This window comes from Glycine soja, chromosome 11 (genome assembly GCF_004193775.1).
Source record: "Glycine soja cultivar W05 chromosome 11, ASM419377v2, whole genome shotgun sequence".
NCBI classification, from domain to species: Eukaryota; Viridiplantae; Streptophyta; class Magnoliopsida; order Fabales; family Fabaceae; genus Glycine; species Glycine soja.
In genome coordinates, this window is record NC_041012.1 from 47,486,097 (window position 1) to 47,500,112 (window position 14,016).

Here is a 14,016-nt window from a genome sequence, read left to right on the forward strand (position 1 = left end):
ATTTGAAAAATACAATCTGCTTCAGATAAGAAGAAAAAAATACAATACTTCAGAAATTATTGGTAAAGGCATCTCTATAATTAGAAGTTATTTTGTTTAATTTTACCCGAAATTGACGATTAATAAAATGGAAGCAGAGTGAGTTCGTATAAGTTTAGGTATTCTTATTAATATCAGATCTCATCGTCATCATCTACTCTTGTGAGTGAGAAAAAACCCATATCCTCTATACACATACATAACCTATTTACAAGATCAGAACATTCCAAGTTTTTTTCTCCAACCGAGTCATCCGATCAGACTCGGCCAGGTCAACTCAGATCCGAACCCGACCCGAAAACAGACCCGGTTCACTTTCTCCGGCGACTACTTTAATCTCCACCGTTCATCACGTGTGGTTCAGCCCTGACCCCAGCAACTAAAGTACATCACTTTCCTCAGAGAGTCATCGGCTTGGCTCACCCTATTCTTCGCGTCGGAGCTCCCCGCTGCCGCGCCAGCGACGTCAGGTCCAACGACGCCGGACAGCGGCCGGAGATCAGACAGGGCTCCGCCGGAGAAGAGGCGGCTCCGGTTGTGGTGGATGGAGTTGAGCGCCGTCTTGCACTTGTGGCCGGGATCGGTGTGGCCTTGCGCTACCGCCACCGTTGCCGCCATCCAAACACGATTCAAGTAACTCATATTTTTCTTCTTTCTCTTATTTTCTTCTTTTTTCCTTTCTGTTTGCAACACAACACAATTCAGAGAAACGTTAGTAGTGAAATAAAAGGGATGAGGAAAAGGTAATTTATAGAGGAAATGAGAACCACTTGGGATATGATTTTCTGTATAATACTCATTGCTGGTGGGTCCCATTGTCTACCAAAACACTTATCTCTTTTTGTTAATTAATCCATATTATAGATTTCGTGTATCATTGTAAAGTATTTAATAAAATAATAAATAGATGATGTGCATGTACTTAGATTCACTAATACTACTATATTTCTTGTAAATCTTTCCATTGTTTTAGCAAGATAGTATTAAATAAATAAATAAAAATCAAATACATTTTTATTTAATAACATATTTTTAGTTTTTAAACTTATTGAAAGATTAAAATCACATCACTTTTGATATATGAAAATTATAAACATTAATTTTTTGTTGAAATTAAAATAATTGTATTTTTGTTTTACAAATTTAATTCTCTATTATTTTAACTATATAATTTTAATTAATCCGTTAATTTAACATTTAATATTTAAGAAAAATGTTAATTTCGTATTTTACATGTGAATACAGTTACAAGTACATGACACTATTGTGTTTTTATGTTACTTTTTTATATTAAACATAGATATTAAATTAATAAAGTGATCAAGATTGTACAGCTAAAATAATACGTAGTAGAAGATATTGCATAAAAAGTTAACAGGATCAAATTTGAAAGAAAATAAAAATAAAGAAAACTTGTAAAAGTGAGAAAGTAGAAACGACTGCAATAGTGTAATTAATTAAGGCTTGAATTTAATATTAAGAGTGAGAGTTAAATGCAATTAGTGAGAGAGAGGAGTGGTGGTTCCAGGAAACAGGTGGTGGACTTATCCGAAAGAGACATAATTGTCACTCATGACTCATCTTTTGTTTCTCCAATTGTAATTCAGTGATCATTCATTTTCCTGACATGAATGTCCCTCTCTTTTTTCTTTTTTTCTTATCTTTATTCTCTCTCTTCCATTCTTCACGGGGCGTGGGTCCCACCTTCTTTGTCCGTTTCAAAGACTCTGGCTCAGGAAGTATTGGTGTTTTATGCAGGGGTAATTTCGTCCTTCTTGGCAGGACCACTTTTTCTTTTACCCATTTTTTTTTAAATTGATTTGATTGTATACGTGTTGTGCGTTGAACTGTGGCAACGACGCGTTGAAGTTTGAGGGATGATGGGCCTGCAGTCCGATGAATGATCCATTTGTTTATGGGCTCAGGAAGGGCATCACGTGCGAGTGCATGGCTCCATGGACACTGCCAAGTTCATTATCATCCTCTCTGTCAGCACCACTCCATTATACTTGTCAATCTCTTATTGGGGTGGTTTACGAGGGAAAATAATAGTACAAGTCAACTAATTTTGCACCTTCAATTTACATATATTTGTAGTATGCTTGGATTATGGTTTTTTATGAATCAATAGTTGATAACTTCTTTAACTGTCAATCATTAGATATGCTTTGAAACTCTAAAATATTCAAACATGATTCAGTCATATTGTGTTATTGGTATATAAAAATTTGTTTAAATAGGATTTATTGGTTTAAAATTTGCTAAATATAACCTTGTTTATTATAAGTCATATATATACTAAAACCAAATGGTTAGATGAGCTTTGTGATTGCAGAGTTGAATGAAATTTTCTTTTTTAAAAGATAGATGTGATTTGGAAAAAAAAATGTTTCATTAAATAAATAGTATTCTTTTTCTTTTAGTCTATACGTATTTTTTATTATTATTTTTATTTGAATCAAATGAAATTATCATAAACAATATAATTCTTTATATGAGTATTTGATGCAACCATATATATTCAGGATTTAAACATGCTACGTGTACCTTGCAAAATGAACTTGTAAAACCTAGCTAGTTTCGTTTGTACTTGGATGCACACGTTCAGATAGAGGACAAGTTGAGTAGCTGGTTTTACAACGACATATTTTCAGGTCCAAAATCCATGCACATGAAGCCACTAGAATTGTAAGAAAGAACGTTGTTTTGTAGAGGATGAATTGAAAATGACCTATTTATGTGCAATGAATCTTAAGCTTCACCATTTTATGCTTTGAGAACGAATCAATTATATGCCCTTCATCATATTCCGTGATTCCAATAATCCAAAACCCGCAGTCTATGCTTCCTCCAAATTTTTATTTTATTTTCTTTACCATCAAAATTTTAATGAAATTATTTAATATCACAGTTTTACCACTATAATAAATTTCCACATTTAATAATACACTATTTATTTGAACTATTATGCTATTCATTTTAATTTTTTAATAAATATTTAGTGTTTGAACAAAAATTATAAAATTAAATAAAAAACTTAAAACTATAATTACCTAAAAATATAGTCTGTAAAATTTAAAATATAAAAAATCAAATAAACATCTTTTGTCATTTTACATTTGCTATCAAATTTAATAGCTAATTTTATAAAATATTTGTAATATAATAAAATAGTTTAACAACCTTTGGCTTTCAAATTAGCTTGTCAATATTTATACCCAGTATGGCCTTTTCTAATGACATTTAAGTTTTCAGCTGACTTATCAAATTATTTTTACTAAATAAATCCTGAATTGTTCAATGAAAATATTATTATTATTATTATTATTATAACATCTCTAACTTTTTACTTCACTCGAGTCCTTTGAACATGAAATCTAAATATTATATCATGATTTAACGTCGTCTAAAGGGCTTTATTGTTTTATGATTCACTCGCCCGCAAAGAGGAATTGGGAAGAAGAATGGATTTTTATCTTTTGTCCAACATGTTGGGAATTTAAGCAAGAGATGATCCTTGCCATTCATTCAGTAATGAAATGTTTTTTTTTTATTAACATATTATAAGTATAAAGTGGATAACTAATTTTTATATATAAAAAAAACATAATTGACAATCTTTACTATAGTCTCATTTTCAAATAGCGTTTTTATTTTTATTTTTTATTTATAAGACTTGGAACCAAGATTATACTTAAAAAATTCAGGCTCAATTTTATTCAAACTAACTTAATATAATTTTACATTGTAATGTATGCCACCACAATTAAGATTCAAAACAAACGAGCACTAAATTGTTTAATAAAAACACATCAATAATTATTCTTCTACAACATCTAATACTCTCTACTTCACATGGCATAGCTGCTGCTCCATCAACAGTTATGGTAACCTCAGGATTTAACATCATGATACGCCATAATAACAGGCACTTAAATATTGTACTTTAGAGAAAGTAGATATGCTCACTTTTTTAAGTGGACCTGCCCACTTTGTGAATCTTAAAAGACTAGATTACCTGTTAAATCAGCATGTATATACTATATTAAAGATATATAATGACATGCCCCTAAAAAAGGTATGTAGAATATGACAGTGACTGCTAGCTAATTATCTATTAATTAATTGTCCTGACTGATTCAAACCACTAGCTTCTTTGCCTTAACAGAAAAAGAAGTATGAAATCTCTTCATTTGATCTCCAAGTGAAGTGATATTATATACATTGTTTAATAATAATAATAATCCTTGCTTTTCTAAAATAATAATAATAACCCTTGCTATTTTGGGCCAATTACTATTTTTTTTGAATCAGCACTATTGTTAACTTTTTACCAGCAATTACCTTTGTTTTTCAGAAATTAAGACCAAATCTTTTTAAATGAAAGCTTTTAATTTCGTTTATAATACTTGTACAACCAGATATAATTAATATAGTACGTGTTAGTAAATAATTTAATAATATGGTTTAAGTACTCTCACGTCTCACCACATCTAACATCTAAAATATGCAGAAGCTATGGACTTGGATCCCTTTGGATTCAAAGGAAGCAAACATTCTGATAGAAGCCAAAGCATTTCTATTTCTGGAATGTTGCAAACTTGCAACATTACCATGTTAGTATAACCAAATCATGAAACCAAAAAAAGTATCACCAACTCAAAGGAGAGATGGGAGATCGTTTAAAATGCGCATTCCACTGTCCCCAACTAATGTATAATGACATGCCCTAAACAAAGATTTATAATGATAGTGACTCCTAACTCTATTGATTAACTTTCCTGACAGCTTCAAACCACTAACCTCTTTTTTTAACAAAAAAGAAGTATAAAATTTCTGATTTCATTTGATCTCCAAGGGATGAAGCTGAAGCTTTGTATATATTGTTTAATAATAATACTAATAATAATAAAAGAATCCTTAGTAGTAATAAACAAAGAATAAGGAGATTATGATGTTATAGCCGCCATGGATCCTACCAACTTTGTTTTCTCTCACCTGATTAATAATGGCTACGAACAACTAATGACTTATCAATATCAAAACTATTTTAATATAATTAATTATATTGATCCATCGTTCAAAGAGGCAAATATATTTTTTTAAAGCAGGCAGAAATATGTTGAAGACACGAAAACTCCATATACTTCTAAAACAAACAAGCTATCTATAAGTATAACTCCTAAAAAACCAGATATGTATAAATTATAGATTATGATGTAAAAGTACAATTAAGTACAGCTGATTATAGTATTAATTCACTCGCATTTAACATCACAAACATAATTGAAAAGAAAAATGAAAGGATTTCATTATTGCTTCATAGCAACTTTCTAGGCCACTCAACCACGTGAGACAGATCAGATCAGTGAGCTAGGAATTCAATTTCAGAACATACATTGAAGATAATTAAGGGCTTGACCCAACAAAAAGGAAGAAAGAAATGCTTTACACTGAATCAACACCTTGGACCTGCTGTTGAGCCAAGTATCTTTCTCTTCTTTCTTTCTACATATGGAGCAAGAGAGTAGAATATGAGAAATATGGAAAGAGAGCATCCAATATATAAACGAAGAGTTTAACATCTATGCTATGTTAGCATAAAAAATTTACATGGTCGATTAATAAAAAATCACAGTAAATATAACTTTTGAGATAGTTATTGTAAAAGAGAACAAAGTTATCATATATTCTGTGATTGGATGACAACATAAAATGTCTTTACTTTGTCAGTTCATATACTATGTATTCAAACAAAAAAATGTGTTGAAAAAAGTGTCTAACCCATTCATCTATAACAAGGCCCTCCCCAGCAACACAAGGACCTTTCTCCTCCAGTGGTTTCTTTCGCGCTTCAAGTGCAGCGTCGGCCTCAGCCAACATTTGTTTAAGCTTATCCAGGACCTTTAAGAAACAACATCTTTCAATTACAACTCCACATAAAATGGTAGAGGTTATATGACAAGTTTGAGATATATAGTCTTACAGGACTAGGCTTTTCAGGGTCCAGAAAAATAACCCGCAGAATTTGCTCTATTGCCACTTGATCTCTTTGCTCATCAAACTGTAGGAACAATCATGTGACATATACATTTTAGATTCCCATTTGCTTCCAATACTGAATGCATGATCTATTTATGCTAGAAACAAAAGCACTTTGTCCTAAATGTTCAAAGTAACATATTTGAAGCACATAAACTTAGCTTATTTGTCATTGCAGGAATAAATCTGTGAATTGAAAGACACGGCTGCAAAAGATGAATTATGAAAAATGATTTTGTGAATAAGGTCAAACCTAATACTTTCAATCAGCTTAAGGCTTTTTGAAATGTATTCTTCATTGTTATATATCTTTAATTTGACAATTGCAATGTAAGTAGGTTGTGTAGTGAATTTAGTCAAAAGTTGTAATGCTAGCAATAAAAAAGTGTTTGACAAGATATTTAACTTTTAATAGCTTAAGCATAAACCTTAAATGAAATGCATTGAGAGTAGAATACACTGGAGAAGGCAGTTCATATAAAATTAAGTTCTGACAATAATTGTGTGCACAGAATCAGGAAAAGTTCATGAATATATTCAAGTGTAACACAAGTTAGAATACTAGTCACAGCAACCTCACAAAAGTATCTAATATAGATGTGAAGACAACAAATAAATAAGCTACACTGACTCAAGTCTCCAGAAAGAAAGTAAAATCAGGTCATGGAAATACATAAAGGTTCCAGAGCCTCCTTCCACTTCCAATAACTAACACACATGCCAAATTCCCATTTGTACAAAATGGAATCTCTTTGAACTATTTATAAGCAAAAATTATCTTAAGAAATTCAACAAAAGTCACATGGAATATAATTTTCTTGTTGATTCAGTTTTCTTGATAAAAATCTTGGGTTAAACTGATTTTTTCAGTTTTTCCACACAAAAAAGAAAAAAGCGGATTTTAGGACATAAAACTTTAATTAGCGCAAGGACAGAAAGAAAGTTTTAACTTCATCTTACATAAACAAGCAAAGATATACATAAAAATTACAATGACGTTGATGCAAGATATCATGGAAAGGAGCAATAATACTTTACCAGTTCCGGTACATAGTCCATTTCACCTTGCACTTTTAAGCTCATAATATTAAACTTAACCTTGCTTTTTTGATCAATTGGTTTCTCATTGTTCTCCGGTGGCTCCACAAACTTGAATACTGCCAAATATGTAAGAGTTGTAAGAGGATTCACCAAATTCTAAGCATTTGACTATGTTTCACACAAGTATAGAAGCAAAAATTACCGGTGGCAATAATACTTTCACCAGGGGCAAGAATACCAGCTGGAGGGCGCATATAACAACTCTTGGGTGCAGTTGTTTGAAACTAAGACAAAAGAGAACATCAACATTAGTCGTAACCTAAATAGAGGATAAATATTGGAAACAAAAAAAAAGGGCATTAGTATATAACTAGGCAGTGTACAAGAATACAAGTGTTCATATCATCCTATAGAATATGTCATGAAACCCAATATGAAGATGGTCATGATCAACTGTTACATCTCCTATCATTTAGTTACTAACTTACTATAGTAATTTAGTAAAATTTTCCCAAGATTTTGAAACTGTTTAATGGAAAACTCCCACGATGAAAACTTTCTCAATGTTCAGAAGCAAAGTTTCTTCTCCAGTTTTGTGACAGCTGTTGAGGCAGTCTAGACTCTAAGAAACATTGCTCACATAATATTTATAATTTCCTATTACATTTGTTGAATACAATGAATGACAAAATTAGTCGCCAATTCACCGTATGGAGTAACATGATGATAATGTTGTGTCACACATCATTTCTGAATACAACAAAGTAATGACAAAAAAAGAATTGGAAGCATAAACCACACCTTGAAAGCTACATGAGACTTGAAAGTGTTTTTAATTGCGATTGCACTCCTAACTTGCTTACCAGGTTCATCTTCAAAATCAAAACAAAGTCAAGTCACATTATATCAGGCAAGGACAAACCTAACATCCACTGCAAACAAATCACATTCTTGATTCCACTTCCACCCATCATTAGAAAGCTTACCTTAAATATAACATAACAATAAAGCAAGGGGAAAAAAAAACAGAATGCACAAATGTGAACGTTAGCCATGATAACTATGAATAGAACAACCCATTCACAAGGCTCTTCTAGAGAATAAAAATGATACAAACCAAATTAAAAACAAAACATGAATTTCACAAGAAATTCAAACTAAAAATGAATATTCTAAATCTTCTTATAATCTCTTCATACTAATCCTCCTGCTTGCTGTATCTAGTAAGTATTGAATAATTTTTTTTTATGTTTTCAAGACATTATTTATATGTATTTACTTTTTCATTTTGTTCTATAAAATATAAAAAAAATCGTAAGAAAGCATATAACATTACTCATGAGAAGATAATCCTCCCAAAAAGATTCCATGAGCAAACAAGTTTCAAGAGACACATACATGGAAAGTAGAGCTTGTTGGAAGGATCAAGACGGAGCCTCCTCTTCGTAGGGAGCAGAGACTTGGCCATAGATGAAACTGTGGTTGAAGAATGATGACTGGATCTATCAACAGATTGAAAGTTATTCTGATTTTGCGGATGAACATTGTGCATGTAAGACATGGAAGTAGTAGAAGAAGAAGGAGTGTGAGTTGTTTGCCAAAATGGCATTCTACAAAAACTCCAACCCTTCCCATCAGACCCTGATTTTTCAGTCTCCACCTCCATTCCCACTGGGAACCGCCACTTCCGGCAACTGGGTCTCAGAATTGTCTGCAAAGTTTCAAGCTTTCTAGTAAATAACAAGTGAAGAGCCAGAAGGTAGATTTGGTAGTTGTAGCAAAAATACAAGTTGTGTCTGTTGGTAAAAGCACTGAAACGTAGTAAGGCCGAGGTTGTTGAATGTGACCTTTGGCTTTGGTTGTGTTGTGTTGTGTGTTGATTTACAGCTTTTTTTTTTTTTTTTTCTAGTTTTGTCAAAAACAGTGGTAGTTACTGCGTAGTGGTTAGCACCTTTATGAGTGAGACAATTTGGTAGCAGAGAGAGAGCGAGGGAATGGGGGTGTCAATTCAATTTTACTGTGATGGAATGGAATGCACAAATGCACAATTGGGTTCGGACCCAATGGTGCGAATATTGTGCATTTGATTTGTGTGTTTGAGATCCGATTGTTTGGTTATGGATTCCTGGACTTTACAGTTGGTTGGATTCTACCGTCTCTGCAATCATTTGCTACTTCTTTTCACATGTAGGATTGGTATCCCACCTTTTCCGTATCTACTCGTAATTTCTGAATAAGTCTACTTTTACACTGTGTGGATTGAAATTAAAAATACATATATAGAATAGAAAATTAAAAAAAGAAATAAGAAACGTGAATAGAGTATTTAAAATAAAAGATGATTTGTCAATTATTATTAAAAAATTTGTAAGAAATGAAAAAAGATAAAAAAAATAAATAAAAAAGTAAAAAATAGAATGAATATTTGATTTTTCGTCCAAATTGTCATCGTGAATTTAGAGACAAATTCAACTGTCCAATGAAACAAAATACAAAAAGAAGAATCTTAATCGGTTGGCAAACTTACACATTATTCAAATGAAAGATCTCTCACTAAATTTTATTTTATGCACATTCTTATCCTCCAAACTAATTTGATAACCACTACAGCAACCCTTAATTTTTGCAAAAGTAAGTTGGAGGCAAGGCAAACACGCACTACTTGGGATGTTAAAATAGTCATGTATTAAATCGGAATCTTTACTTTCTAAAAGGTTTCTTAATATTAGTTGCTCACGATATTTCAGAATTGGGGTTACTCAAATTGACATGTAATGAATAGGTCGTGTGTAAGTTTTGGATTTACTTCTCTTTTATTAATTTTATAAAAGTATTTTTTTAATATTTGTTGAGGGAGAACTAATAAAATTTATAAATATTTAAAACACATATTATAAATAATTTTATCACGTGAAATTTTAATATGAAATTATATATGTTCGCGTAAATGCCTGCCGAATGATATATGCATTATGTGCCATTTAATTTGTGTTTCTTTTTTTTCCAACAATTTATTTGATAAAATCATCCATTATTAGTGGTTAACACTTAATAGTAACAACAGAGAAGGTATAGGATGAGCTTTGATTTCTTCTTTTTCAAGCAAAACGCAATTCAGATAAGAACAAAAATAAAATCAGCATCCACAATCAAACTTGGCTTCAAATCTATCCACAAAAAGGGACGAAATAAATCTAGCCATGGATGTGTGCTTTTAGCAAATTGACATGTCTCTTTCTCCTCTCCTTTTAATTTTATCATCCTTGTGCTTGAAAAGAACAGAGAAAAGCTGCTTCTAGCTTAATCTATCCAATATTATTATTAGTCATGATATAATATGGTTGTAGAGCATTACTAGCAAGTGATTTTGCTAAGACTGACATTACGGGAAAATCCACTGATACTCGTTTGTGGCCTTCTTGAGCAACGGTATCTGTCCCAAAGATTATTTTTTTCTTGAATTCAAACTGTTTTTTTTTTCTTTCTATTTACAATAGGTCTAATGATCAATAACAATAAAAGGTTTAAATTTAGAATTTTGTGTAAATTATTTAAAACCTCCTATCACACCGTTTGTTTAAAGTTGAATGAAATCCATACTAAAAAATTCATTAAAAAAAATTCTACTTCAGTTCTATTGGTTTAATGTAATCAAACCTTCAAAGAGCACATTCATAATTTCGTACTTTCATTTTTTTATCCTAAATCTAGTCTTTTAGCTCATGTAACCCAAAAAAAATCCTAAATCTAGTAAGTTTTAGTAGACAAAATGAAATGAAAGATCAAATGATGTTTCACCCCCTGAAAGGCAGCATTAATCATATGAGAGTGTAGAATGTTAAAAATAAATAAAAAAGTATTAACAAAAATAAAATTTGGAATTGCTTAACAGTTAACACTTCTATTTTTCATTTATCAAGATTTACATCAATATCTGTCGCAACTTTGAATGCTAATTAACAAGCATCATTACAAGTCTACAAATCTCTGCCCCAACTTTCCCTATCAAATATTTAGTTATTTAGTAATTGCCTTATGACTCTAGTTGGGACCCCAACAACTTAAGTACATGACTGTCCTCAATGATTCCTCTGACTGCTTCGCACCCTCTTCCTTTAATCTACTAGAAACCACAGCAGAAGATGAGGAAGAAGAAACCTTGTTTGCCTGAGACAAGGATCTCACATGGTTTTTCACTTGATATTGTGCTGATCTTAAAGCATTGTTCCACCTACACAGACCCTGGTCCTTCAAGGCCTCCACAACTCCAACACTGGCTGCCACAGCCCAAGTTCTGCTTGAACTCATCTTTGTGTACAAGTCTTCTTCAAAGAAACTCTTGCTTTGATTTTCTTTTTAAATGACAAAAAATAACCCAAATGGGACTTGATAATGATTGTAGTGTCTAGTGTGGCTTAGTGGTGATGAATGGAAGAAATCTCTAGCAAGATTTTTAGATTGAGTTTGAGAGAGCAATTGAAATGAAGGTGTTATTATATAGAGGGGAAGCACTTGACAGTTGACATGTGATGTCAGTATTATTTTGCTAAACTAAGGAAACGGCCAAATATTTGGAAAAACCACAGGCATAAAGTTGTAGTTAGCTGGCTACTGGTTTTGGTGAGGCCAGTGGTTTTGTTGTGTGTAAGATTTGGAATCAAGTTCAATGTATCCGTAGTTTTAGGACCACGTATCTTTGTCACACGAGTGTTGGACTCACTATGGTACTATGCGGCCTGCTTGCCAAATCAAGACAACTCTCACTCGTTTTGCATCTAATAATTGAGGTTCCAAGGTGAATGAGTTTATTGTCTATGTAACATATTTTGAATTTATTTATGCTACATTATTAAGTAGCTTCTTATTTGTTTTTTTATTGAGTAATTTAAATTTATTTTTATTTAATATACTCACATAAAAGCTATCTAACAACAAAATAAATTTAAGTATATGTTATAGAACAAGAAAAACAAACATATCTTTTTTTTTTACTGAAAAGGTAAATCGATTTATTGTACTATTCAATTTTTTTACTATAAAATTACTACTTTCAGTATAATATCCCTGTAAATAAGAATGACACTTTATACAAGGCACTATTGATTCTCGTAGAATCATAGTGTCCATCTGAGAAATTTTAGTTGTATATTAATTAATTAATTTTATGCAGCACAATATTTATCTAAAAATGAGGTAAAAATATATAAAAATAAAAAGTGATAAAAATAACAAAAATAATATTATAAGAAGTGGTATATATATATATATATATATATATATATATATATATATATATATATATATATATATATATATATATATATATAATATGCATGATAATATAATTCATGCACTCCACTAGGTATCGCGCCTATCATATTTTAGCTACCTTTGAGAAAGAATATGTTATATCATCGCTCAATTAAAAGAAATTATCGGTTCATATATAGGTGCAGAATCACATGACTAATGCATGAATTGAGAAAGAACATGCAGATATTTTATTAGAAGGGACACCGGTAAGAACTGACACATTCTGAAAAAAAAAAAAAAACAAACACCAGTAAGGTTATTAGTAATTTAATATTAACAAAACCTTTCAATATAGTCCATAAATCTTGTGTCTACCATTGTTGAATGCAGAGTTAACCAAGAAAGCTTGCAAGGAAAGTTAGAGAAAAAAGAAAATAGGAAACAATGAATGAAATTTTGTATGTTGAATCAATGTTGAAAGTTGTACCCATGATTATATATAATCAGTTATAACAACAATTAACTCCCAATCAACTAAACTAACTAACTACCACTAGTTTATACCAACTAAACTAACTAACTACCACTAGTTCAAACCAACTAAACTAACTTTCATTCCTAGTTTAAAATGCAGAAATTTAAAAGCACCAGGCATTAGGACTTTAGTATAAACATCATCTAATTGATTTGTAGAAGGAATAGGAAGCAACTTCACAAGACCACTTAACACCTTCTCTCGAACTATGTGACAGTCAATCTCAATATGTTTTGTTCTTTCATGAAACATTGGATTCACGGCTATGCGAAGGGCAGATTTGTTGTCACAATACAAAGTAGCAGGTTGTTGAAAGTCTACTTTGAAATCTTCCAGCAGATAGGTAAGCCACTGTAGCTCACAAATGACACTGGCTAGTGCTTTGTATTCAGCTTTTGATGAGCATCTGGATACAGTGACTTGCTTCTTAGATTTCTATGAAATCAATGAGTCACCAATGTACGTAGCATAACCAGTAATAGACCTTTTGATGTCAATGCAACTAGCCCAGTCACAATCACTACACCCCTTTAAATGAATTTTACTTGTAGTAGAAAGGAAAATCCTTACTCTTGGGGATCCCTTAATATATATGAGAATTTGAACAACAACATGTTGATGAGTTGAGGTGGAAGCAACAACAAATTGGCTTAGATGTTGCACATCGTAAGTGATATTTGACCTTGTATTAGTCAAGTAAATAGATCAGTCTTTCAATTAACCTTCTAAAAGAGGAAGCATCTTCCATTGAAAGAAGAGTTCCTGATTGTTGATGCATCTTAGTAGCATAATCTGATGGAGTAGATATTGGCTTAGATCCAAGCATACCAGCATCACTGAGAATGTCTAAGGCATACTTCCTTTGACACAAGTTGATACTAGCAGGTTTTCTGGCTACTTCAAAACCTAAGAAGTATCTCAAGTCACCTAAATCCTTTATCTTAAAAGCATTGTCCAACAGTTGTGTAATACCTTGTATTTCAATCAAATCATTGCCTGACAAAACAATATTGTCCACATAAACTAACAGAGCAGTCATAGATTCCATGTTTGAGAAACAAAGAATGATCTGAAGCACATTGCTTGTACCCATGTGAAATCATAAA

At 31.7% G+C, this 14,016-nt stretch overlaps 3 protein-coding genes across 3 annotated transcripts; all 3 read right to left on the reverse strand.

Moving 5' to 3' along the window:
• Window positions 1-139: 139 nt before the first annotated feature.
• LOC114373673 lies at window positions 140-776 on the reverse strand. Its single transcript, XM_028331186.1, has one exon. The coding sequence runs from the start codon at window positions 679-681 to the stop codon at window positions 400-402; it is 282 nt and encodes a 93-aa protein (XP_028186987.1). The 5' UTR covers window positions 682-776; the 3' UTR covers window positions 140-399.
• A 4,448-nt stretch (window positions 777-5,224) lies between these two features.
• Window positions 5,225-9,037, reverse strand: LOC114374009 (vesicle-associated protein 4-2-like). Its single transcript, XM_028331591.1, has 7 exons — window positions 8,521-9,037; window positions 7,924-7,994; window positions 7,325-7,406; window positions 7,120-7,238; window positions 6,026-6,103; window positions 5,824-5,943; window positions 5,225-5,547 (listed from the first exon to the last, which is right to left on the reverse strand). Exons 1-7 carry the CDS (start codon window positions 8,786-8,788, stop codon window positions 5,488-5,490), a joined length of 798 nt encoding a protein of 265 aa, XP_028187392.1. The 5' UTR covers window positions 8,789-9,037; the 3' UTR covers window positions 5,225-5,487.
• Window positions 9,038-10,996: 1,959 nt separating this feature from the next.
• On the reverse strand, window positions 10,997-11,599 carry LOC114374766. The gene has a single exon (XM_028332440.1). It carries the CDS (start codon window positions 11,428-11,430, stop codon window positions 11,164-11,166), a length of 267 nt encoding a protein of 88 aa, XP_028188241.1. The 5' UTR covers window positions 11,431-11,599; the 3' UTR covers window positions 10,997-11,163.
• Window positions 11,600-14,016: the final 2,417 nt, after the last annotated feature.